Raw genomic sequence first — 26,456 nt, forward strand, 5'->3', positions numbered from 1 at the left:
GGTTGGTGACAACGGAGAGAAGACAGTCAGGGCATGCCCCCTTTATCTCTTTTTAAGCTTATTATCTTACAGTTCCTCATACTCGAACATGGCACGCATTGCATGTCTGACTGATTTGTGGTTGTTTTTTTTATCCTATCATATTTCCATCAAATTCCGACCGCAAAGGTGAGGTGGGTAGAGTGAGGACGAAGGGGAGGGAACAAAGAGTGTAAGAGAGAGCGTTCGCAGGCCCCTCCTCAGATGCTACGAGCGTTTCTCGTGGGTTTGTTTTGTTCTTCACTCACACTCTCACTCAGCAGAGACTCCGCGGTGGAGAAAACCTTCTTCTGTCGCCAAGAAAGAAAGCATAAACAAGAAAGAGAGGTAGGACAATATAGTGTGTGTGTGTGTGTGTGTGTGGGGGGGGTATACTCTCATCATTTTGCACAACCTCACCCCAATTGCGTGCCCAGATGGCAATGCCAAAGCAACAGGGAGGGCTGGTCCTCCAAGAGCAACCATGCCCTCTGACGGACAAGGACATATTGATGATTCAAGAGTCCTGGATGGAAGTCTACAAGAACCACGCGGCCAACGGACAAGTGATACTACTCAGGTGTGGGCTTTGACTTGATCTCTTTGATGGTTTATGTTTTGGGAATCCAAACATTGGTTGCAGGTGGAGTTGGTTTGCTTGAAGATGGTTGTATGATTTCCACATGAGAATATGGTGGAGAGGTGCAAATCCGGTGACATGTATTTACTGATCAGCTGGGGCAAATTGTGCCTTACTCACCAATCGAAGGCGAATAAAATCTGAGTTTATATGTTCGTCCATTAGAACGAGCATGTCGAGTCAAGTTTATTTCAGCGCCAAAGGCGCTTTACAGGAAGAGCTGGTTTATGCCAAAGATGACGTTAGTGAAATTCATTCATTAATTCAACAATAATTTTAAGAGAGGAAGGAGGGGTGGGGAAAGTGAGTAATGAGGAGTCCCCCGGTTGTTTAGCAGTACAACAATGTTGCATGTACTTCTCAGAATTGGGCTCTCTTTCTCTCTGCAGGTTTTTTGAAGAGTTCCCCAATGCCAAGAAGTTTTTCTCTAACTTCAAGGACATGAAGCAATCCGATCTGGAGAGGAGCAAGTCGCTGATCGCGCACGGTATAAGAGTCATGAATTTCCTCAACGATGTGATTACAAACTTTGATGACACAGAGCATGTGGCCACAAAGCTGAGAGACCTGGGCAAGAGCCATGCAGTCCAGCACAACGTGGAGCATATTTACTTTGAGGTAAAGTTGTGTATGCAGATAACAAAAGAAGTGACCGGAGCACACTCTCAGGCTTTAACTTTAAAGAATGAATGTGTGTGCATTTTGATAAAACTTCAGCGGGTAGAAAGTCGATTTTTTAACTATTACTGCCATCGGTTACTGGACCCAGAAGTTGCAGTGAGGAAAGCATCACCTCACTAGGCTGAGAAAATAAAATGTTGTTTTTGGGCAATAATACTAATAATATTATTCATTCATTTCCAGGCTTGAGAGAAGGGTCAGGTTGGCTGTCTTCTTGTCTTAAAGCTAAGATAACCAGTGGCTTGCTGTATAGCTTCAAGACATGGCAACTAGTGAATTAAAACTCCCCAGAATGTCAGACCATCAATTTAGTAATTATTGTGTTTTGTTGTGTCTTACGCAGAACCTCTCTAATGTGATACTGGCTGTCCTGAAGGAAGCGTTTTCCGAGGTTGTGACATCAGAGGTGGCTGATGCGTGGACGAAACTCTTCAATAATCTCTGCATCGCTGTCAAACGCGTGTATGAAGATTTAGGCTGGATTAAACTTCTAGAGTCACCTTCAAAGTAGAACAAAGTTAACAGGATTAAAAGTTATTTATATTAACTTTTAATTCAGTTTTTAAACTGGGAAATACTGGGAAACAGTTCACATAAATTTACAATATGATTTCGTACATAATTCAGTAATTCACTGCTGTAACATTCAAACTTCTTCTTGTATACATGCTTTGTAATTTTCTGACAAAACTCTACGTTATGATGATTGCTATCTTTGGTATTATGTTATTTCATACTATACAGAATTGATAAATCAATATACAAAATGTGCCTACCAAACCACGGCTTTTTGAATATTCTAATTTTAACTCATGTAAATTTACAATAGAAAATAAATATTTATATACATGCCTTCAAGTTATTAAGATGTATACCTTTTATCAACCAAAAGTCACTATTGCAATGGTGGAATTGGTTAATTGCATTAGAAAACATACTTCTTCTTTTTATGTCATCAAATAAAAGCCCTATACGATTTGTGCTCACAGCTCAAATGTTACGTTCAATATATTTTCCTGAAATATGCCGCAAGACAACGGTGTACTTTGTCATTTTACATAATTATATCCCAAGCAATACAGCAGCCAGAACAATAACTTGTCGACATTGTGAATGGCTAGGAATATAATCTAGTCTTGTTATTCTTAAATCTTCACTCGAACAATGGTTAAACCAATCATATAGAATTAACAACAAATTGTGGGTCTTTGCAATGTGTTTTATAACAATCTGTATATCAAATAAAGATTTTGAGAATAAAAATGCTACTTACGTCTCATTTTAATTCACTCCTATTTGGGACTGCAATCAACAATCAACATGTTCATGTTCAAATATGCTATTATGACATGTTTTATAAACCAATATCAGTGGGTCATTTTAATTACAATACATCAAAGTTACGACAGCTAAATGATTGATGTTCAACGTAAACAAATTCACAAGCAGAAGTCGGACATGAACCGGCATGAAAAGAAAAGAAACTGCAAAAAAACACGTCACACCAGAAGTGTAAAATGAGTAAAGTGAGAGGTCTCTTTAGGTCTCATGCAAAGCATGTGGGAAATGTCACTGAACGCTGCCCAACTGTTTTTGGACAGTATCATCTTTGATAGAATGAAAGCTGATTAAAACTGGACCAATTCTCTGTCACTCCTGTTTGCAATCTTTTGTAGTCTTAATTTCTTTTCCCACAGTGTAATTATCATGTCAGTTTCCGGGTGTTGGCTTGTAGCAGGAGCCGTCAAACCCTTGAGATCAGAGCAGCTGGTCCAGCACTGGTCCCATCATCAACTGTAAACTTCATCTTAGTAAATGAAAAGTCATTTTTCAGGAAGTGTTTTGATTCTGTTTTGCTAGAACAAAATTATTTGTTTTGCAAATAATTTGCAAGGCGGTTTAGTCCTACTGGCGAGAGCCAACCCCCCCCACCCCTGGGTCGAGCTAATCCTCCAAGATAATCTCCCCCAATCACTAGTCAGAGCTAAAAGAGAAGACAAATAGGAATAGTCAAGACGGTTATACCAAAAACTCTCCCTATAACAACCCAAGCCTTTTGATGGGAGAGGTCTCAGCCCTCTGAACCACTATAGGTCCCTAAGGACGGGGGGGTCCTTGGGGTTGAGCCATGTGCACCACCATGGCCGTCCTCACCACCATTGCGCTCGTCCTGTGGCAGAGATTCTCCGCCAAGATCAAGCCGTGAGTATTAATTGTGAACAGGTGGATTTTCACAGGAAGAGAGTAGAAAGTGTGTTTTCGGAGGATGTCATAGAAACTTCACATAGAGTTTCTTAGCAACGGTGTTATTGCTAGACAGCTTTGCATATACATTTGCAATTCTACTTATTCCTCTTATTCTATTTTCCATATAATAAATTATATTCAAAATTATATGCGGAACACTCCACTCCGCTCAGGTCTGCCCTGGGTCTGCCCTGCTCACCCTTCTCTATCTCATTCCCGGAGTGGGATTCGATACCAGTGCCCGTTTTGACGGTTTAATTAATGCTGCCAACTATGTGTGAGGAAACCCCGCCCCAAACTGCAGCAATAACAAAAACCTTTGATCCTCAAGCTTCCAAACACATTTCTCTCCATACCCCCCCCCCCCCCCCCCTTTTCCCTTCTCATACAGCTTCTGATTTGGCAATTCCCCACACAGTGATATGACAGGCATGATCGGACCAAAATACGCCATCGCAATTGTTTTATTGTTTTTTTAAGTGCTCGTTCGTGCCCAAACCCGCTACTGCTTTCCAGGCTACTATCTCTGATCTAACCCCATCTCGCTGCCACCAGCCCCTGTTAAGGCACAACAGATGAACAATCCCTCATGACTACAGCGATATGGCAAGAGCAAGTTGATTATGAGCAAATAAACAGATGACTGTGCGCTCAAGGACACTGTGATGTTGAAGCTGACGCTTCGTTATGTTGTATTATCTGTCACAGGCAGAACGTGAATGCTGAGAACGACGTGCCATATATGAAGAGCAACGCAGCAGCTCAGTCTCAGGAATGACATCAGTGAGCAGAACGGGGTAAGGATATCATTTCAAAGAGAACAAACTGAGTGGGTCACATCAGATCCGAGGCTCCGTGTTGTTTCTGTAAGCAGCAGAGCTCCAGATATCCTGAATCACAGCACTAAAATATTTGGAAAATTAAAAACTTCTCAAACTTTTTGTTTTGTGTGTCTGGATGCCATGTGTGAAGGAGGTTGTGTAACGTGCATCACAAACAGATGGAATTTAACTACAATTTTAGACAGAAAACTGGAGCACAAAGGCAGTGCTCATGTAGCATTTGGTAATACACAACTCTGAAAGAATATATTTTAAGGTATATACAGTGACCTTTTCTCCCACTCATGTGGAATGAAAGAAATCGTCCTCCAAGGGGTCCGGTCCTCGTCAGAGGACTGTGTGAGCTGGTGTTGAGGAGACTCGCCAAGCACTCAAAGCCACGCCAGCCGGAACGTCCAACCTGCTAACTCGGGTGAAGCATGCAGCAGAATAACCGGTTTACTGCATAACAGCCAACGCCCGCTATCGGCTCTGTGATCTGTGCACATTGTGAATGGCTAGGAATATATTTATAAAGTGTAAAATAAAGCCTTCATGATTCAAAATCATGAAGGCGAATTGCATTACCCCAGGTGCTCGCTATATGAATATATATATATATTCTGGATTTAGAGCATTTCTGGCAGAGCTGTGTGAGACAGAAATGACGGACGCTGTCCTGCAGCATCTGTTTGCTATTTTGTCCAAATACTGTCACAGGTATTTAATGTAAGTGTTTTGGAAATGCATTAACCTGTGGAGAAAGGGTAAAATATGGGACCTTTAAGGGTGCATGGGAGTTTTCCCAACCAGTCTACATGTGTTTTGTGGACTTGAACAAGGCATTCGACTGTGTCCCTTGGGGAGTCCTGTGGGGAGGTCTCCAATCTTTGTATTTTTGTCAGAATTATTTTTCTAAATTCAATCAAACCATGAACTGCAAATTAAAAATGAAATTCTGTATATTAACGCCAATGCTGAGAAAGACAGCAAGTAAAAAAGAGACAGAAAAATATCCATGACAGCTGTGTGTGTGTTGGTGTGTGTGTGTGTGTGTGTGTGTGTGTGCGCGTGCATGTCTGTGTTAGGTTAGGTTTACAGAAGGGGCTCCAGACAATGGGGAGAAAGTGGAGCATGTTACAGAAGCACAGATGCATAAAGAGCGAGGATGGTTGCCCCACATTATAAAAAACATGACCACTCTACAACCATGTACTTAACGCAGCTGCAAGACACCTTCATATAAAGTAATAAATATCTGACTGTTGTTCTTGTAGGTCACAGGTCGTTGGTGTCTTATCTGTCATTTGTCATGGAAATGATTTCTATCTAGGCAAGTGTTTCCAAGCGTTACAGTAATCTTTTATGAATTTGTTTATTTTATTTTTTTGGCTCCATCAGTCATGACTTGCATGCCATCTTTTCCTCCCATTGTCATTGTGCCCCCCCCCCCCCCCCCCGCAGCCGCGAGCTGATGCCAGATAGGCCGTAATCTCAAGTCCAGTGACCGTGCAGGTGAGCTCTCTCGATTGATAATGAACCAAGAAAACAAAGAGAACTTGGCGAAAAGTGGATCAACTTGTATTTCCTTTATTCAACTTAGAACCAACAGAGACTGCTTTGCTTATTTATCTTCTCTGTTTTTCCGTGTCTTCGTACTATCAAGACAAATTTATATTATTGGTATCAGTTTCTACCATCAATCAGATCGGCCTCATGTGAATTTGACATTCCACGAGACTCCTGCCGTCCGTCCTTATCTGTTCAGCAGATGTTCTTATCATTGACACAAGAAACAAAAAATTATGTGCACCTTTGTTTTCAATGCATGTAATGATTTGTGTTGAAAGCCAATGTGCAGGAATTATTTTACTTATTTTAGATCTCAAAAGTAACCAATATCCTGTTGAATGGTGAATTCAAATCATGAATTCTGTTTCGCAGGTTATGGCCCTTCTGCAAACCCTTTAAAGGTGCGATGTTCACAAACCGACTCCTACTACTGTACTTTCGGCTTGTCCCGTGAGGGCACGCCACAGAAAACCAACTTTCTCCACTTCACCCTGTCCTTTGCATCGTCCTCCCCAACACCAGCCACTCTCATGTCCTCCCTCACTACGTCCATGTATCATCCTCTTAGGTTGACCTCTAGCCCTGTTCCCTGGCAGCTCCATCCTCAGCATCCTTCTACTGATATAGTGACGTGAGAAAAGCACCAAAGCGACTGAGAAAAACTGCAACTAGAACTAATTCTATTCTATTCCATTATTATTATTATGATTTTACACGTTTAAGCTCTGGTACCACCTGCTGGTAAAAGTATTTACATTCACATTTCAAGCATACATTTGTCAATGGACCGTTGAAACCACAAAGCAACCATGGACGTCGTCTGTCGCGTTTCCTTGACAAAAAAAAACTACTCTTCCCACAATGCACTGTGGCCAGTAACCCGGAAATCTTTGTCTCGAATGTTAGAACGTTTATGTTGTTACAGTTGTGCTTCAGGTATTGGATTTGCCTTTTGTTCCAAGCGCACTGTAAAGGTAAAACTTTGTCACGACATCTATTATCTTTGTTTTTGGAACATTCAATTGTTGATTGTTGGTGATGAACAGCGCGATACGACATTGTTAGTCATTACTGAATGTAAGTCATAATTTTCCCCGAATCATTTGGATAAATGTGATTGTTTCAGCTCACTTTATCGCTTTAAGGAATTAAGGCACACTAATTAATTCGCTTATTTTGTGTTGGGCAACCAACACAATCCACATCTGAGCTGCTCAGATTTGTGCCAGATTCATTCATGCCCATGTGCAGCAATAAACCTAAACAAATTAGATTTAGAGCAAAGAGTGGAAATGAGATGTTTTATTTATTTATTCATCCTGTCTTTACAAAAGGTAGAGCTCGTGACCCGATTGTCTAGTGATGATCGGGAAACTGAGCTATCTTGAAGGAGGCTTCTTTCTCTTTTGGGTGCCCTTCTAGTGTTCATGAAATTTCTAGAAACAAGCATCTCAAAGGGTAATAAATAATTCCAAATTGTTCTCTCTCCAGCTCTTCTGCCACTGATGACTTCCTCAGTATGTTAGCAGAGGACGAAAAGAGGGACGAGGATGACACTGAGGTATGTAAACTTGTGAAAGATGTGAAAAGTATATGTATAATATTGTACTGTTAATTAGATTTTTTCTTCTTTTTAAAGGACTCTGAGGTGTCGGCAGCAGATCCTGCTGACATCATGAAGAACTTAATGGTAGTGATTTGTAGCTTTCTGTGCAAGGCGTCTGAGCCACTCGGAGTGCTAATAGTTTACCTTCATCCTTGCACAGGAAATGGATGGTTTGGAGGAAGAACTTTTTCCATCGAAGAAAAAGCCAAGTTCGGCTCCAGCACAAACAAAATCATTTAAGAAAGGGCAAACAAAAGACTCGTTTGAAAGTCACGTCCGACCGGACGGAGCAGGTAAGTCCGTGCAGAAGGGGTTTGGGCATAAATGATTTTCTCATTAGTAGCTGCACTTTGAAGTTGGCATTAATGGAAGCAATCCGAGAGAACTATGTCTCCCCTCCTCTCCACTCGCGTGAAGCCACTACAGAAGGGAGGAAGCCAAACTCTGCACCGTCATTTACGGCGCGTAAGAAGTTCACCGTCTCTGGTGAGTCGGCCTCAAATAAGGAGCTTTGTTTACCTCAACAGCAGTTTGCTAATAACTTTATTTTTTTCTCTCTCAATCTGCTGAGATTGCGGTTTTATTCGAACACCTCACACTAAAAGTTCACTTAGTTTAATGAATATGATTTTGACCTCCTTTTGGTTAAATAATATTTGTTATTAGTTTCCTTTGTATTCGTAAGCAACCTAAACTGGAGAGCTGCATGTATGATATTGATGGTACGACCCCCAAAAATAGTGTTTAGTGAACTAGAATTGAGCACATCTTTACATTTTCTGTACGTGCTGCCAAAATAAGATGAGCTATCCCGACCCGATGCCTCTTTGCGGCTTCATAGTCCTTCATATCCAAAAAAAGCAGCATAAAAGGAATCTTCATTTCCACTGCGGATCTAGATGACCTGCTGGACGATGAACTCGATGACTTGCTTGCAGATGAAGACCAGCGATATTCTAGGTCCGGCACTCAGCCGGACAAACCTGGAAAATCAGTGCCGACCGTAACAACACAAACACGTAAACCTCAAGTTGATCCCTAGATCTTTATTTCGATGCATTTTCATGCAATCAAATACTTGACTCCTGTATGCATTTGTCTTTGACAGCTAAGGCCACAAAGAATGAAGGTGATGTTACATTTGATGACGTAGTGGATGACTTTATGGATCCCCTTGGATTAGACGATGATAAAAGAAATTCCAAGAAGAAAGACTCTGCACTTTGGCCCAATGAGGAAAGGTGCTACATGTTTTTGTGCTCTCACTGCCTCTCTCTAATCACTGGGTTTTTATTTATTTTTTACTTCTAATGCTCAAATGATGAATAATTTCTGCCTTAGTAGACTAAAATCAAACATCGACACTGTCTTCATAAAGCAGCGCCTCTCATCTGAAGGTCTACCTGTTCTTTTGTTTGCCTTTGCTTTGCCTGTTTTTGCAAGTGCAACTTTCCCTGCCCTAATTAGTATCTTAACAAGGTATATCTGGTCATGCCCCCCCCCCCCCCTCCCCCCATTTTCCTCTTGTTTTGCATCGTCTCAGCCGTGAGCCCCCTCAGAGAACTCAAACTAAGCTGCACATGATTCTGGAGAGTTTCACTTCCCCCAGTCTTCTCGAGCGATCTCTGATGGGTGAGAGGAAGAACCCGCCGTTGTCTCAAGAGAAGCATCAACAAGACGTCGAAGGTAAATGGAGCATCTCAACACTCTGATTTGCACGTGCGATTTTTCCAAGAATAAGCATTTGAACGTTTCTTGATTAATTTGTCATGATGCTTTTAGAGGATGACTTCACATTTGGCACCTATCAGCCCACTCTGGCATCCAAACCTGAGGGACGACCCTCTCGCAGACAGCTTGTAAGGTGGGTGTGTGCAGTCATCTCGGTTTTGCAGCCTTATTTTTACTCGCATTGCAAAATGATACATTATCTTTTTCTTTCTAATTAGCAGATTTTCTGCAGAGGATGACCGTTCCTCTATTCCAGAGACGAAATCCAAACCCACCACCCCAGCCTCCTCTCGACAACGACGCTCAGCTGACTGGCTCGGCCTCAAAACAAATGACGACGACCTGTTTTTAGAGACCGATGGCACCGGGTCCAAGACAAAAGCGGAGTCTCCAAAGCATCCTTCCTCGGCTTCATTAGAGCGAAAACCCTCTCTGACTGGCGGCCATGCTGTATTTACCGCGGCCTCAGAAACCCCACCCTCAGCTGATGAACCTGCCGCGCAAGCCAAGCTGGAGGTGTCTAAAAGAGGACAAGAGGAAGATGGCTGGTTGACAGCAGCTCTTCAAAGGAAGAAGGCTCTGGCAGTGCCAAACTCTGAGGCAGAAACATCCATCAAGGAAGATCACTCAGGGCGGGGGAAAGAGGTCGATCTGGATTTGATTGTTAGGTACTGAAGAAGGTGGACGCACAACAACTCAGGCACGTCGGATTTAGATTGTTCTTCTGATCGGATTCATAATTTGCTTTACTTTTTAGTAAACCAGTCACTTCGCAAGCTCCCAGGTTCAGAGAGGCCACAGCTGCCACAGAGACCAGGTAAGGCGTTTGTTGCATAAAGCCATGCACTATAAGGGACTTATATTAGTTCACTTTCACTTTGTTTTTCTTGCAGTAACGGGTTTTCTGGAAACCACAGCCCCACTGCTCATTCCTCTCCTGTCAGAGAGAAGAGGAGCAAGCAAGGTATCGGCAGAATAGAGGGCCTGTCACCACATTCCACCTGCGTGAATCTTACATATATTATTCTACAGATTGATTTACTGCGACAGGATACGACTGGAACCTCCACAAACGGGGCTAAAACAAGACAAACAAAACCGCTAGGCACTGAAAGAGTTTTCTAGCTGCTTCTCAGATTCTGGGATAAATACATCTGACAAATCAGAGCATTTTCACTTTACTTTTTTTGGGGGGTCATATTAGAACGTGAGTCATTATGGTAGAGGTGTGTCGTGGTCTTTTTCAGTCACTGGGATGTCTTAATCTCTGGATACAATTGTTCTCGTTTCAGTATTGCTTTGTAACCTACTGGTTACCGGTCAGTATGATTCCTTACAGCAACTCATGCATATTTTCCTTCTAGCAGTTCCCCAGCAAAATGAGATACAAAATTCACCTTCTGCTGTCCCACAGGTATTTGGGCTTTTCTGCACAATTGGTTGATCAATATGTGGGATGCCGTGTTTTTATGTCTTTTGTAATCTCTTCTGTATCTGGTGAAAAGGTGACGCTTCCAGCCGACAGTCTGCCACAGCTGTTTCTACAACAGGAGGTCAGGAACAAAAAAATATATCTTAGTCAAAATAAACCAACCCATTTATCATTCCATTTGTCCGTGACTTTTCTTTTCCTGACGGTGATGCAGTCTCAGTTGCCGGGTGTGGGCAAAGTCGGGGATGCAGGAGTCACACAGACATGCAGAGAGAAAGATCAGCCACCTGGGGATGATCAAACTTTACAGGCTCGTATCATCCAGCTGGAGGGACAGGTATGACGGAGAAGCGTGTCTGCTGTTTTCAAAAAAAGGAATAATAACCTTCTGTGTTGTGTTTTTGGCCCAGTTGAAGACCCTTCACCTGGAGCGAGACCAAAACCAATTGTTGGAGAGTGTCCACCAGCATCATAAAAAGGATAAGGAGCTTATGGAGAATGCACACAAGTAAGTCAGACCACACACACACACACCCTCCTTTGTTTTTGAATAACAACAGTACTTTGTGAATAATCTGTGTACTTTGTGCAGCTCATTTGTATCTACATTGTTAAGGCATATTGCTCTGTGGTCTAGGGCTCGCGTGAAGTTGCTCGAAGAATCAGCAGCCCAGAGGGAAGCACAAGCACAGCGAGAGTGTGACGACTTAACGGAGCGCCTGGCAGCCGTAACGCAATCGGCTGAGCGGGAACGCTCGGAACTGCAAGCTCAGGGCCAGCGCAAACTGGCCCAGGCCCAGAAAGACAGAGACCAGGAGGTGGAGAGACTCCGGGAACTCCAGAGGTAAGCTAAAGAAGTCTTTCTCTGTAGTGAAGGTCATTCTACAACAAAGGATTTAACCAGCTGTTAGAATTGTCGGTAGTTGTCAACACGTATTTTTAGTTTTATTTGTCCAACTGTCTAGGAAATCTATATTGGAGATGAAGAAAGACCACGAGGATCAGATTCAGAGACTGAAGAAGGTAAAGGATGAGGAGATCGATGCAGTTACAAGTGCAACATCTCAGACCCGGTAGGGTTTCATCCAAGTTCATGAGTGTCATTAAAAATGATACATTATTCCTCAACAATCTTCTGTCTCTGCTATTTCTGTTTCCTGGTGCTCAGGTCGCTCACAGTGGTGATTGAGCAGATGGAGCAGTTCTCCGCCCGACTCGGAGAGCTTTCGTCTCGGGTGGAGAGCACACACGAGCACACGGCTCATGGCCTGGAGCAAGAGGCGCGGCGCAGAGACGAGCAGCTTCAACGTACGTCAAGACGCACAATTAAAATACAAGTAGGCCAAGGTCGAAGTCTTGTAATAGTCGCTCTGTAAACGTATCAGTGATGCAGGACCGCCTGGCCCAACAACAGAAAGCCATGGCAGAGGAGAGAGCACACCGCAAGGAGATCATTTCTCGGATGGACGCTCAGCTCAATGAGCAGCAGAGACAGCTTGAGAAGGTCCGGCCTTAAAAATAGACTTTGCTTAGCTGTATAGCAATGCCATGCAAGCACCTTATAAAGATGCGTTTACGCCTTTTAAAGACTGAAAACTACATTTTGCATGCCTCAGGAACGCTGGAAGGTGACAGCAGAGCAGGCCAAGGTAGAGTCTGCTCAAAGAGGACTGGAGGAAGAGCGACACGCCCTCACCATGCAGACCAGCATGGAAAGAGAGGAGCTGGATAGAGCAAAGGTGAGGCCGGCTGACGTCGGTGCCAGCGATGGACAATGGAGGTTATCCCATTGTCTTGTCTCCATCAGAGTGCATTATTGGAGGAGCAGAAGTCAGTGATGCAGCATTGTGCAGAGGAGAGGAGGAAGCTCGCAGCTGAGAGGGAACACTTCCACGCCATGGAGAAACAGAGGTACGAGAGGGCCGAGCGCGACGTCAACAGCCTCTTGGAGAAGAGAGAGGGCTCCATCATCAGTCTGGCGCAGGTGACGAGAGAAAAGGGTGTCATATTTGGTTTGGACACCCAGTTTTGTTTTCGTTTTTCAAAGCTACTCATTTCTTTCCTGTTTCCTTGTCTGGATACAAAAATAAATCTGGCTTTTCCCATTTACTTATAATCATATCTTGTAAAATATGCGTTCTATTCACTCGCCAAAAATCAGTCACAAAGGGGTCCGGTATGTACTATCATGAAAAATGTCTTCTGGATCGGATCCAGAATTAGGTCGAGAAAATGTTTTACATTTTAAGGTTTTTTTTAGCACTAAAACCCCATTTATTCAACAATCAGCTCAAAATACACATCAACGCCGATTCACTTTTACTTTTCATGGTTGGTGTATAAAGATACCAAGAACAATTTAGAACCTTTTGTTGAGGATCCAGATCACCATGTGGATGGTGTAAATCCAATTAGGAGGGAACGAGCTGCTTGGCAGAGTGCTTTTTTCATGGAACACATTCATTCATAAATCAGTCAGTTCTCTGGGTTACACAGGATCCCGAATGATTTAACACTGTAATTTGCTCCTGGTTCTCCCGTAGGAACAAGCTGACCTAAAACTTCGTGCTGCAGAGCTGAAACAAAAGGAGATTTTTGTGGCACGACAGACAGAGTCTCTGGAAAGATTAAGACAAGAACTGGACAGTGAGAAAGAGCGAATAAGCAGCTCAGCCTTGAGGTTCAGGACAAAAGCCCAAGAGGTGGAGGCCTTTAGCAAGGTAAGCCCACACCTCACAGGCCTGTGTGTAGGATGATTATACTCTGTATATTAAAAGACACTATTCAATGCAGCTTGCTGCAGAGAAGCATGAGGAAGGAGAACGAGCTCTGCAGAAGGCAAAACATGTAGAGGCGATGCATGAGGCAAGGCTGGCAAAAATCCATGCACAGGCGGAGCGCCTGAGGCAGCAGGAGCAACGGATTCTTAAGGTACTCGTCGCTTAGACAGAAGGTATGGAAAGAAAGCACAAACACCGTCATCATGCGATTTACCATTACAGGATCAAATTCAGCTCCGTGATCTGCAGGCCAGCGAGACACCAGTTAATTTTCTCCAGACTAGTTCAGCTATTTTACCAGGTGAGGTCGTCTGTTTAATATCTTAATTACATTTTTGACTAACCACACACGCGATGCAAAGGTAAGGGTTTGTGTCTGTAGACGCAGGTCCGGTGCTGCCAAACCCCGACCTGCGATCAACCACCTCTTCATTTAACATCGAGTCTCCAGCTCTTTTGGCTCTCTTGAAGTACAATACAGACAAGGTAAAAGGAAATCCACATCAGAACCATTTGACTCCATTTTTTTATTAATGCATACACCATCATGGAAGGCAGCAATATACGCGGCTACTATATTACACTAGAACTACATGTTGGTCCCAAATGACAATACTGGGACTGTTAAAAGAAAAATCTCAAGATAACACATTTGATTCCTCGACATGCTGCAAATGGAGTTTGGTAACCGTAGAGGATTTTATTGTTATACCATTTCTCCCAGTAGACTTTTCTTGTTTGAGGTCGTAATTTTATTTTCTCCGACACAGGACTCGGCGTACTTGGAAGATGAGCAGATCTTCTTGGACAATTTGAAGAAGTCCTTTTAGCAATTTTACAAACAGTCAACACAGTATCCCATGTGTTAGCAAGTAGGATTGATGTTACATTTCATATACTGAAGACTTGAATTTACTTCTATTAAATGTGTTTCACAAACTCTTTATTTTCTTTCATGTGCAAAGTCAAGTCAGTATTCTGTTATGGTGTCAGCTTCCTGGATCAGTCCACAGCTGGCAGTGTCCACTCCTCCACGGGTTTTAACTGAAAGTACAACGTACAATATTTAGCACTTCCTCATAACGTAATAGAAGCATAAGCTTTACTGGTCCTGCATCTCTATTCAAGCCTCAGGTTACCATGACTCCACATTACAGTTCAGACAGGGATAACTTGTATCATCACCGGCTTGACGTCAGCATTTGGCATCAATAATTACCTGTTCCAACTCCCCTCGGCTCTCACGGATCATCGCTCACCTTACAGACGCAAGGACCTGCAGGAGGAGAGGAGACGCCAACATCGAGATCAAAGTCTTCAAATCGTGCACACACAAAAAGCCGAACATTGAAACAATGATTCTCAGGACTGCCATTTCCATCGCCAGTTGTCGCATCGGACGGCACTTCCTATGCAGCAGTTTCATCACAGAGTCATCGTCCGACACCGAACAGAAGAGAAGCTGGTACGGACCTTTTCACCACGCTCCCATCTTTTCCATGGGAAATCCGGATCAACGTGGTCCGATGATCTTTGAATCTAAAAACAAACACTTCATTACTGATCGACACCGCGCAGCACGCAAGGAAGGTACACGTGGATCGTCTTCTGCGGGTCAGATACCATTTGTTTCCACACCTTATTGTTCAGACAGGGATAACAAAACTCATCATACTTTTGGAAAGGAATGACTGCGCGACGCATAAAGTCCATTTTACCTTTCATCTCAACGGGGAAACCTTTCTGCCGGGAAAACGATCCTCATTCCAGCCCAGCCAAGGCTACAGCTGCATAAATAAAGTATAACAATCATATAAAAAGCGTTTCGAATGTGTGCTCTATTTGCATAAAAGTACCAACGCATAGCTACTGGAGCCAGCACGTGTTGGCCTCGTTTTAGGACAGCTAGCAGCTAGCAGCTAGCAGAATTCAAGAGAAACCGGCACCAGACGTGCTCAGATGAGTCTCATTAATCACTGCTAGATGTTACCTGATTCACGTCGGCGGCCAGCCTGCATTAAAGTCTGCTTTCATCGCACTGTTCATGGCTCTGTCTGAGCCTCCCAGCAGACGTCCGGCCCGCAGAGCATGAGGGACAAGAAGACCGGAAGTCCGTCGCCTGAAAAGCCCAATGCAAAGCAAATGCTACGTCACGTCCGGCGTATACGATGATTGGGTGTGGTTAAAACGAACACGTAAATGTTTAGGCTGCTTCGAACGAGATTCCTCACCAATTTATCAATAAATATAAACCTTAAAATGAAATGTACCACTCGTTTTTAATCAAAGTGGAAAACAATATTTTATAATTGGCTGTACATCTCTGCAGTAGATGTAGACAAATGAAAGTCAAAATAAATAATTAGAGTAACATCTACCTTTGTTAATTATACATCGTAAGTGATGTATATGGAAATATATCAAGGCAAAAAAAAAAAAAAAGTCACACACTCGTAGAGAAGGACAGGTAAACTATGAAAGGTTGTAAATTGAGAACAGATCTCTACCCTCATAAATCAAGCACAATGAACGGCAGAAACCATATTTGGAGTCTGTTATCACAATTTATGTTATAGTGATGCAAACATCATAAACATTGTAGTTTAGTTCAGTGTACTTGGTCCAATCGGGTCCAGTCCTGTTCACTATCCTTATAAATGATATGTTACCAAATGTACAAAACTATTCAGTCGTGTAACTCTCTGACTCTCTAACTCTGGGTCTGCTCCTACCTGATTTGAGCTTTGTGCATAGAAGCAATAGTGGAAAAAAAGGAATCAGGTATCTGGAGGATCTCATGTGAAAGCGGCCCAAATAAGAATATTTGTGATTTGTGTTTTAGTCACTTTTCTCGCAGGTCAAAGTTTATTTGCATATAAATAAACACAGAAAAGCATGAAGTGAAAATGATGATTGGAAATGGGAACTTTGTGCTGCAGTAAATGGAATCTAAAATAAGAGTGTAAAAAGAATACAGAGAAACAAAGGCTGAATGAGAATGATTTAATACACGACACTTTAATGGCAACGTTTTCTCTCATTTTTCTGCCCTTCTGTCAGTTCTGTCTTCAATCCCAATATTCGAAGTTAACAGACATGACAGCTTGTAGAGAAAGAGTTTGCGTGGAGGACAGCCAGCCTCCCCCTCCATCACTGCCATTCCCTCTTTCAGTCACCAGGGAGAGACTTCGAACTGCGGGAAGCTGCTGTTCTCTCTTCTCACCCCGACCGGGTCCCACCGCAGGCTCGGCTCAGTCAGTGCCGCGTCGCGCTCTCCGTCCGGTGATGGAGAAAGACGCCGGTGAACCGGAGCCATCCCGTCAGCGGAACGGGCTTGTGTGCGCGCTGTACGGGGAGTTTACCGACGTGCTCAACGACAGAGACCGGTACTCGGTGAGCCTGTCGGACAGCGCGTTGACCATCCAGCGGATCTCGTCGTCACCCGGTCGGACTAAGGTGGTTTTTAACATGACCGACTGCGTCGGCTGCCGCGCGTACAGAGGGCCGGACGGCGCGGACGTCGGCGCGTACTTTACAGCCTATTTCTACCCGTTTAAGAGGAGGTGGATGAGCGCCGGGGTGGCCCGGCAGAGAGTGGAGCAGTGCTTTCGGGTCGCGCTGGTCCAGGACCCGCTTGTCAACCTCCAGGAGGCGGAGAGATGGGCTCGGTCCATCAGAGACGGCTCCGTGCGTCAGGCGCCCCGGAGAGACGGTGAGCGCTGTATGGCAAAACAATAAAACATCGGTCCTGGAAGACCAGCACGCAACACACTGAGAGGGCTGTGAAGTAGTAATATAAAGTGCAAGAACAATGAGTAACGTGAATGAATTATTTAGATTTCCCGTGAGAGAGTTTCCGTGGAAGAGTTTGCTCAGGGAGCGCAGACCTCCGCCAAGCAGCTCATTCCCCTCCTAATTGGATTTATACCGTCCACATGGTGATCTGGATCATCATCGTCAAAAGGTTTCTAAATTGTTCTTCTTGGTATCTTTAAACACCAACCATGAAAAGTAAAAGTGAATCGGTATTCTTAACTGGTTTTTGAATCTGGAAATAGGGTTTATAGGTCAATGTTAAAATGGATTCTGTAGTAAGATAGAGCTCCCCCCCCCCCCCCACCACCCTAAATGACTGTGTCAAATTCCATAAACATTGGCCAATAATCACCCAAGATATTTTCTCATGTAGTGCAATCAGAGACATTCCATATTTCCAATATTGCATTACAGTTTGCAACACAGTCTGCAATATGTTAGAACTGCAGAATACTTTGACAGTGTAGAGGCTCACCTCAAAAAGCCTGATACGATGCCCCGACCTATACCACACTCCAGCGTCCTGCATGTCGCCACAAACTGGTTTGACTGAGAGGGTGTGTGCATTCTTCTTCGTAACCTGCTCTACCTGCATGCCACTAAAGCTGATCCACCCAGAATTGCAGCTGCTTCGTTCACACAGCTCACATGAGAGTCAAGTCTGGATCCAGACTGTAAACTTTAAAATGGAGCGTTTAAACAAATTCATTCTCTGCAGCGTGAAGAGGCTTTATAAGAGCTTCATTAATCCTGCCCCCCCACTGAGATTGTTGACGGGGGGGAAAAACTATACCATCACAACAAAGCCTGTTCTTCATCTTGTTTTGCAGCGCTCATCATGTCCTGCTCTGCTCAAATTCAGACAGTCCTCAGGTTTCTTTGTCTCAATAGCATCTCAGTGCTCTGACCTGACATGCAGTAATTAACATGAATACAATGTGCAGCTAATCAGCACGTGATGCAACACTTCCGACCAATGCCAGTGATTGGATACAATTGTTTAGGTCCCAAAAATCCTTATTCCCTTTGTTGTAAAATTGTGAATTAACTCTGCCAGCTCAGGCATCCTCTGTATAGAACTGATTAAAATTTGCTCTCCAGAGTGGAAGAGGATATTTGGCAGCGATGAATCGGGAATGTCGAATGTCATGTTGGATGGAGTGTTAGTCTTGCACGGCGAGGAATGAGGTCACACACCTGGCAGCATGCAGCCTCTATGTACACTGCCAACACGGGAGAGGTGGATGGAGAGAGGTAGGGAGGGAAAGAAAGAGAGAGACTGGGCACTCTGTGGGAACGAACATCCATCCAGCCAGGAGGAGTTTGTTAAACCCTAAATCTGGCAGACAGACCTCCCCCCCCCCCCCCCCCCCCCATCGCCTCCTCAGCAGCGTCGTCTGACTTGGACCCACCAGAGAGTTTTTGCTTGGGAGGGTTGCCCCCCCCAAATAGAATATTCTCACCAAGCAACTCTTGTCAACCCAGATTTTTGTTTTTCCCAACTTCTCATCTTTTTCAGCAACCATATCATTAATTTATGAGCTTGTTTCATCGTTCCAGATCCCGGGCCATCCCATAATATAACACAGCGTTTAACAGAATATATTAAGTGATTTAAATGTGTAATGTAGCTTGCAGCAGAAAACGGCCCGTCGGTAGAGGATGTATGAAAGTCATGGTGATTTGCTAATCCTTAACAGCGTATTTACCCCCCTGAGTTAATTGCATGTCATCTCATCTGGCCCTGCAGATGCATATAGGCTGGATTAAACGTGAAATTGCAGTGCAAAACCGGTATTTAGACACTGCGATGCAGTGTAAAGTATAAATTAATAAACGTCAGCATGCGGCGTGAGCTACCTTACACGGAGGCTGGAACTCTAGAAATGTACTCTAATTTACTCCATAGCACACAGTCTCAGAGGGTCTTTTATTCTCAGCGAAGGCTCACTGGAAGGAATGAGCTGTAAATAATGAAGCGCATGCACTATGATATAGTCCTGCACGCGCTGATGCTCTGCCACAAGAGTTCCCCTGCTTAAAAGAACCAGAAATCGCATGCAAAGACTCGAGATGATGGTTTACTTTGCCTTTACTACTACTGGCTGTCTCCTTTCTGCTTGTATATGAGGCGAGAAACTGATGTACGTTTATACACTGTAGGGTGTTTTACATCCTCTTGATTCCACTTATATGCTTCCGTGATATGATGCTCTTGTGGATTGAGTGGATTTTTCCCAGGAGTCTCTGTCTGTGTGTCTTACACTTAAAATATGCAACGCCCTCAAAGAGGAGGAAGGTAGGAAAAGTCTGCGTCTGTCAGTGTGTGATCTCCGAGGTTCTGCTCAAACTCTCCCCCCCCCCCCCCCCCCCCCCATCACCATACGACCTCTAACCTCGTCCAGCATCTCGGCCCCTTTCGGAGCCTTCGTCTTCCATTACGTGACACACGGCTGTGATGGCCTGTCAACAAACACCCGGCCTCTCCGCCTCCTCCTTCCCTCAGCCTGGTGATGCCTCAGTGGACAGCCGGGTTTTTGTTCTTTGGACCGTTTCCACTCCTCTCCAGCAGCAGGCACGCACCCAACCTCGGAATGCAACTTGTTTGCAGACACGTCAGTCCAGTCTGGATATAGCTACTGTTAAACAAGACAGCTTTGAAAGACAGCAGGGAGAAGAAACATGGTTGCTTTCTTGAATGTCAAATATGGGTTTAATAAATACCACCAGGACTGCAGTTTGACACCCTGGAGTTGCATTTAGTCTTTATTTAGTATTTGTGCACAAATCAGGATCCTCTTGTGGCAACAAGGTGATAGCTCATCACTTTTTAGCATTGACACACCAGCTGTCTGCCTGTCAGCCTGCCTGTCTGTCTGTTTATCCGTCTATCTCTAGGAGCTGTCTTGATATTGATAGTCGATTCGATTTTGTTCCAGTCTTGGTGTTTTGTTACAGGGCGTCTCAATTGTGAAATAAAAATCTACTTTCAGAAGGAGAAATTCCTTTCTTAAACGTTCGGGTTGCTCCTCTTTGCCCCTTTCACACAAGTTCGACCTCTATTCAAACATCATTTGTCACAGATAACTTTTACACGAGCTCAGTAAAGCATCTGCTAAAGTGACCTTGAGCCTCCATTAGTCGTCCGACTTTCAGGGACATAAGCTACAGGAAGATGTCCTTGTGGGGATTAATAATGTCACAGAATCGCTATTAATAATCTGCATGATCCCGACTGGGAAGTACGTTGTCCCTCTCTCCTTGAAGGAAGCAGCTTGTCACATTAACATTTAGCAACGTCTCAGCTGTACGCTGTCGCAGCCTGTGACTTAAATGTTTCCTGCTCTTTTCCCCTGACGGATGAACCTGTCCTTCGACATCCCATCAAATATTTGATCATGCATATCTAGACCATCCTCCATCCTGGCCTCCACTTACAGCCACCCAACCTCTCTCTGTCCATCTCAGGTGGGGTGTACACGGCGTTGCGCCGGCCCTGCAGGGTCCTGATCCTGGTGAACCCTCACAGCGGTCGCGGCCAGGCTCTCCAGCTCTTTACCGGCCACGTACAGGGCATGCTCACGGAGGCTGCCGTTCCCTACACACTCGTCATCACAGGTCAGCAACGTCGCGCAAATTAGTATGGTTTAGCTTCTCCAGAGATGATACAGATGCACATGCATTAAGGCACTCAAGCACACGCACGCCGATCCTCATTAAACTCTTGTCCCAGTCTCCCCAGCTGACAGGTAACAATCAGGTGTTTCTGTCAGCATCAACTGGCATCAGGAGGCGTTCGAGACTATAACTTTGAGGACTACGTGTTGTGCAATCATATCATCTACAGCGTTTGAGGCTAAATCAGCATTTTGGAAGGAGCTCACCAGCCAAAAATAAAAGGGGACCCAGACCTGTGTTCCCCGGTTGAGAGAAACCCCTGGAATATGAAAGCAAAGTCAGTTTATTTTGGACAAGTGCAGATATAGGAGCTTCATGCAAATTCCTGGGCCTTAAAAGAAGATGAGCAGCTGGATGCTGATGGGAAAAAAAAGCTGAAGTAATCACCGACATCGGCCCAGAACCTAAAGGACGGGTGAGCGGATGGGTCACCGAGGGCCTTCAGTGGGCTCCTACAGTCAGCAGTAACAACTGACTATGAGTGGTTTAATTGGCAGAACTCAGTTGCCCAGCATGCCTCTCCTTGATGAATGCATCACACAGCTTTTGCCCGAGGAAGGTCAAGTTCCAGCGAAAGGCGCATCTCGTGTCAGCGTGCACCTTTTACATAGTGCATAAAGCATCCAGTACGTCAGGAATTGATTTTTACCCTGCTTAACCTCAGGAGGAGGCGGAGCGGCAAAAAGGAAAATTCTGCACTGGACGATGATATAGCGATGCTATCAGACTAAACCTGTGCAGCTAAAGGAGCAATCCACAGTTAGGTTACATGAAAGCAACCAGCCGGGGCGTCTTCAGGTTTCCAGGCTGTGTGCTTGGCAGCGGCTTCGCTGACTGAGGAAGTAAAGCATCCCAAGCGCCGAGAGGTTTGAAGTGCTGAGCCAGCTGTGCAGCGCAGGTCTGTCAACACGCCACTGAATCACGGCCTCCAGCCTCCCCAGCTCGAGCAAACAAATGGGGATAGGGAGAGCGAGGGAGGCCCAGGAGAGTGGAGGGGAGGGACAGGTAGAGGTTGAGCAAAGTGAAAGGAGAGGACGGCTGTTTTATTTCAGTTCTGTCCTCAATCAATATGTGAAGCTGGAGCGGAAAACTATTTCCTTCATGATGGCTTTGCATCGATACTTCTGGGGCGTCTGTTCTCTAGTCTGCGCTCTCTCTCTCTCTCTCTCTCTCTCTCCCTCTTTCTCTCTCTCTCCCTCTTTCTCTCTCTGTCTCCCCTTTAAATTTCCACTTTGATCATAAACTAAAAAATATCAAAATGAGAAAAATTGAAATGGACTTTCAACAATGTTTAACATTAACAAACCTGAAAAAGAGTGGCATGGCAACCCGAGCGTGACAACGCTCAGTGTCCACGGGCTTATGTTCCGAGACGGAGGTTAGACAGGCAGGATGAGCCCACGGAGACACCCCCCCCCCCCCAGTGGGACCCACTCAGGGATGCTGGCAATAAAACTAGGCCGAGAAAACAGCTCAGCCTGCTGTGAGCGCATTAACCGATATTTAGATGCACATACACACACATACACACACTTATACACATCACAATCACAGGATTGGCTGATGTGAGGTGGACACACTGAGTCGCTTTTCTGTCTCATCGCCGACGCCAGAAGCGGGCCATGAAGGCAGCATCTCCGTTTCCCTGCCCTTGCTTGTCCTTGTTTTCATTTTGCCTCTGTATTTGTGCCACCACTCAGAGCACCAGAACCACGCACGGGAGGTGGTGAAGAAGGCCGACTTGTCCCAGTGGGACGCCCTGGTGATCATGTCCGGTGACGGGCTGCTGTTTGAGGTGCTTTGACTTTGACTCACAGCCATTCGATCATGAATTCAGCTCTAACACACATTGATAAACACACACACACAAAAAAGAAATGAAGAGAGACTCATGACACATTTTGTTTTGTAGGTTTTCTTTATGTGTTTGAATACAGTATGTAAGGTATTTCATTTTATATAGCTGCTTGTTATTTTAAACGTTACAAAACAACTAATGATGTAAAGAAGGATGCGGATTTGATATTTAACCTTCTCAGCCTTGCTTCTATTCTTGGAATCTTTCAGAATGGGCCTGTAAATGTTGTATTTGTTGACAAACATAATGCACCTATATCCTAAAATGTATTCACGAATAGACAAACGGGCTTATTCAAATGTTGTGAAGACAAAGGCAGTTTTATAAATGATCAGAACCAGTTGCATTTCTCAAGTATCAACCAACCAGTGTGTAAGTGCTTCGCTGATAAATCGCTCAGAAATATCTAGACTCTCGTGTGCTTGTTAGCAGCGGCTCATAACACAGAGCCACATTTTGTCCTGTCTCCTGGTCACACTTCAGATGCTGCTTTCTATTTTAAACTGTGGTCTGATTCTTCTTTTTGTTTTCGTTCTTGTTCATTAAGGTGATTAATGGTCTAATGGAGCGAGAGGACTGGCGAGAGGCCATCCAGACTCCTCTGGGTATCCTACCAGGTGGTTCAGGCAATGCCCTGGCTGCCTCTGTCCACCACTATTCACAGTGAGTCAGGCCATTAATGGGTCATTTAAATGCATGGACCAAGAGAGAGGAAAGACACCCCCCCCCCCCCCCTGCCCCCCCAACCTAAAAACAGGAGCAATTTAGCTCATTTCTGTGGAATTATGCCAAAGGCTGACTGGGCACATCGTTTCTCAGGAGGACGGAGACGGAGCGTGCTGGAGCTATTTTGCCGTGCGGCTGCAGTTAACTCTCTCAGGAGTGATGTAAGGGCTTCAGAAACTTGTGCATCATGTGATCATAGTGTGTGTCGTGCATTTGTGGAACCAGGCGGCCCAGCACGCACCTATAGGGCATCATCTCCATCTGCCGGGTTCGTTGTGGAGGCAACAGCCCATAAAAAAAAGAATTGTAATACATTTGACGTTTCAGGGTTTGTTGCTGGTGTTGCGATTCTAATTGCCCCCTTCTTGCACTGGAGTTGGTCCTCATCCACACCCCATTCTAACACCTGCTGTCAGCTTCACCAGTGTCCAGGTGTAGCTCATCCATTCAGGCACTCCGAAAAACGAAACGGAAACATCTGGGACACTTCGGAAGAGGCGCCACGATGGGCTCCTGCTTCCGTTGCATAGAGACAGTGCCTCACAACGCTCTCTCTTGATTTCCTGGCCTGATATGGTTGCTGACTGCTCTTCTCCATCTCTCAGGTCACCTCCAGCGTGGAATGAGGAGCTTCTACTCAGTTGTGGTTTCATACTGTGCAAAGGTCTGGTTGGTTCTTTGGACCTGGTGTCGATCCACCTGGCTTCCCGGCGCCGCCTCTTCTCTTTCCTCTCCCTGGCGTGGGGCTTTGTTGCCGATGTCGACATCGAGAGTGAGAAGTACCGTCACGTCGGAGCGATCCGATTCCTGATGGGCACCCTGGTGCGTCTGGCTTCCCTCAAAATCTATCAGGGCAGGTTAGCATATCTTCCCGTGGGGGAGGTGGCGGAGCCTCCAAAAGGAGGCGTGGTGGCTGCCCGGCCTTCTTCCACGCCTCGGCATCCTTCACTCGGCTCCTCTCTTCCATGCCAGCTGATCCCCAGCAACTCTCCGAACCAGAACTCCCGCCACAAACAAAGCAGCACGAATTCCAACCACAACATCATCACCAAGTCTTCCAGCAACGCGTTCCACACGAAGAGACCTGAGAGTCAGAGTGAACCAGTGGACGCTCTGCTTCCTGGCCTGGACCAGCCAGTCCCAGAGAGCTGGACGGTGGTGAAGGAGGAGGACTTTGTCTTGGTGCTGGCTATTTACCAGTCCCACCTTGCAGAGGACCTATGGACAGCTCCTGGTGCAATGGCAGACGACGGAATGATTCACCTTCTCTACGTGACTGCAGGGATCTCACGCCCGGCCCTCCTGCGTCTTTTCCTCGCCATGGAGAAGGGCGCCCACTTCGCATGTGGCTGCCCCCACCTGGTGTACGAGAAGGTGAAGGCATTGCGGCTGGAGCCCATCTCCCCACAAGGTGTGATTACCGTGGATGGAGAGACGGTTGAGTACGGGCCTGTCCAGGCTCAAATCCATCCTGGACTGGCCAGACTCATATGTGGGTGAATTTGGATTATCTTAATCTTTATGGCTGGAGAGCTTTGTTCGACCTTTTAATCTCTGAGTCCATTTCTTTATGTAAGTTATGTGTTTTTTACAAAGTGCCAAAGTAATTTTATCAGCCTCTGGAAATTCCTCTATTTTTCTACAGTACTGTTTTTTATGGACTTCCCCTTCTGTCAATGTTGCATTCAGGGTCAGAGTCGTGGATGATGAGTCTCGCTGCTGGCTGGTTCCAGCTTAGAGAAATGGACGGGATTTGTGTGTGTGACTGGTGCATAACCAGATATTTATGTATGTTTGTGAGCACTCGTGTGTGTGTGTGTGTGTGTGTGTGTGTGTGTGCGTGTGTGTGCATGCACTCTGCTGTTTGACCTTATAAGCACAACACACATGAATAAAAGCACATTTTCCTGTCCTGGGAGACAAGTGGACAGACCAAGCCCCTTGTCTCATCGTACTACACTGGAAATCTCCCGCCTGGGAAACAGCTGTGACCCCACGCACACACCACACACACACACCACACGCACACACCACACACGCACACACCTACACGCACCGAGCCAGTGAATTGAACCGTCTTTCTCATTCCTGTGTGTGAAAAATCCCCCCCCCCCAGCTAATAACGGGTGGTGTTCCTCTCTAGCCATCATCAAACTGCAGGAGCCCCCCCCCAAGTTACACATCAGACACACTCTCACTTTCTTTTACCCATCCCCCCTCCTCCTATGCACACATTCCCTTGCATCTCTGCAGCACTTAGTGAGGGGGAGGGGGGAGAGGCGTGGCCTGCTCTGTGCATATAACCCTCCCTCCTCACTCGCCACCAGAAGATTGTCCTCTCTCTGCCTCCATCAATGTGTTAATGAGCAATCAGCACCTAATGTGTCCTTAAAGCTTTCCTCCTTTAAATGCATCAAAATAAAGCTCGACTGTTTTTTTAAAAATCATTATACCAAAGTTTTAAAGTGAGTTTCAGCATGTTACACATCTCTGGCTGTTTCAGCTCAGTAACATTTCGATAGCAGATTTCACACTGGATCGGCGACGTGCATATTGAGCGACGTGCAATCAATAGTTAGGCAAGCGATGTGCGCTCGGCCTTTTTAGCAGGTTTGCTAGTGCTGCCCCAAAGCAGAGTGCAAATGTTAGCATTATTATCAGTGCCCCCCCCCTCCTCCACAACCCCTCACTTTAGTTTATGTGCAGCAGCTGAATGAGCTCACTCAGAGCAGCAAGCTGACTCCTCTGACCTTTCAAAAACAAATCAATTCGGTTAGCAAGAGCTTGTCCAGAGGGCGACGTTGATGCTGCCGCAAATGTTGGAACCACAATCACCTCTAAGATAAAAAA

General features: G+C 45.1%; 3 protein-coding genes and 2 non-coding genes across 5 annotated transcripts; 3 read left to right on the plus strand and 2 right to left on the minus strand.

Moving 5' to 3' along the window:
* Window positions 1-455: 455 nt before the first annotated feature.
* LOC137905550 (cytoglobin-1-like) lies at window positions 456-1,890 on the plus strand. The gene is made up of 3 exons (XM_068749795.1): window positions 456-598; window positions 1,048-1,276; window positions 1,683-1,890. The coding sequence occupies exons 1-3, from the start codon at window positions 456-458 to the stop codon at window positions 1,848-1,850; spliced, it is 540 nt and encodes a 179-aa protein (XP_068605896.1). The 3' UTR covers window positions 1,851-1,890.
* Window positions 1,891-7,465: 5,575 nt separating this feature from the next.
* On the plus strand, window positions 7,466-14,569 carry LOC137905551 (fas-binding factor 1 homolog; the record flags this gene model as incomplete). Its single annotated transcript, XM_068749796.1, has 26 exons — window positions 7,466-7,540; window positions 7,619-7,669; window positions 7,746-7,878; window positions 8,003-8,071; window positions 8,485-8,604; window positions 8,694-8,826; window positions 9,129-9,271; window positions 9,368-9,449; window positions 9,538-9,984; window positions 10,074-10,133; window positions 10,210-10,280; window positions 10,684-10,730; window positions 10,822-10,868; window positions 10,953-11,085; window positions 11,159-11,256; window positions 11,386-11,592; window positions 11,714-11,821; window positions 11,917-12,056; window positions 12,134-12,252; window positions 12,365-12,487; window positions 12,556-12,732; window positions 13,292-13,468; window positions 13,542-13,679; window positions 13,751-13,829; window positions 13,911-14,014; window positions 14,299-14,569. Coding segments are annotated over 26 exons (3,141 nt in total), but the record flags the coding sequence as incomplete, so codon positions are not given.
* Window positions 14,570-14,651: 82 nt separating this feature from the next.
* Window positions 14,652-14,721, minus strand: LOC137906191 (small nucleolar RNA R38). Its single transcript, XR_011105881.1, has one exon. It is a non-coding gene; the product is annotated as a small nucleolar RNA R38 (small nucleolar RNA).
* Window positions 14,722-14,888: 167 nt separating this feature from the next.
* Window positions 14,889-14,961, minus strand: LOC137906192 (small nucleolar RNA SNORD49). The gene has a single exon (XR_011105882.1). It is a non-coding gene; the product is annotated as a small nucleolar RNA SNORD49 (small nucleolar RNA).
* A 1,852-nt stretch (window positions 14,962-16,813) lies between these two features.
* Window positions 16,814-25,106, plus strand: LOC137905797 (sphingosine kinase 1-like). The gene is made up of 5 exons (XM_068750059.1): window positions 16,814-17,240; window positions 20,813-20,962; window positions 22,723-22,817; window positions 23,428-23,543; window positions 24,212-25,106. The coding sequence occupies exons 1-5, from the start codon at window positions 16,814-16,816 to the stop codon at window positions 25,104-25,106; spliced, it is 1,683 nt and encodes a 560-aa protein (XP_068606160.1).
* Window positions 25,107-26,456: the final 1,350 nt, after the last annotated feature.

The sequence above is a fragment of the Brachionichthys hirsutus genome, chromosome 16 (assembly GCF_040956055.1).
Source record: "Brachionichthys hirsutus isolate HB-005 chromosome 16, CSIRO-AGI_Bhir_v1, whole genome shotgun sequence".
NCBI classification, from domain to species: domain Eukaryota; kingdom Metazoa; phylum Chordata; class Actinopteri; order Lophiiformes; family Brachionichthyidae; genus Brachionichthys; species Brachionichthys hirsutus.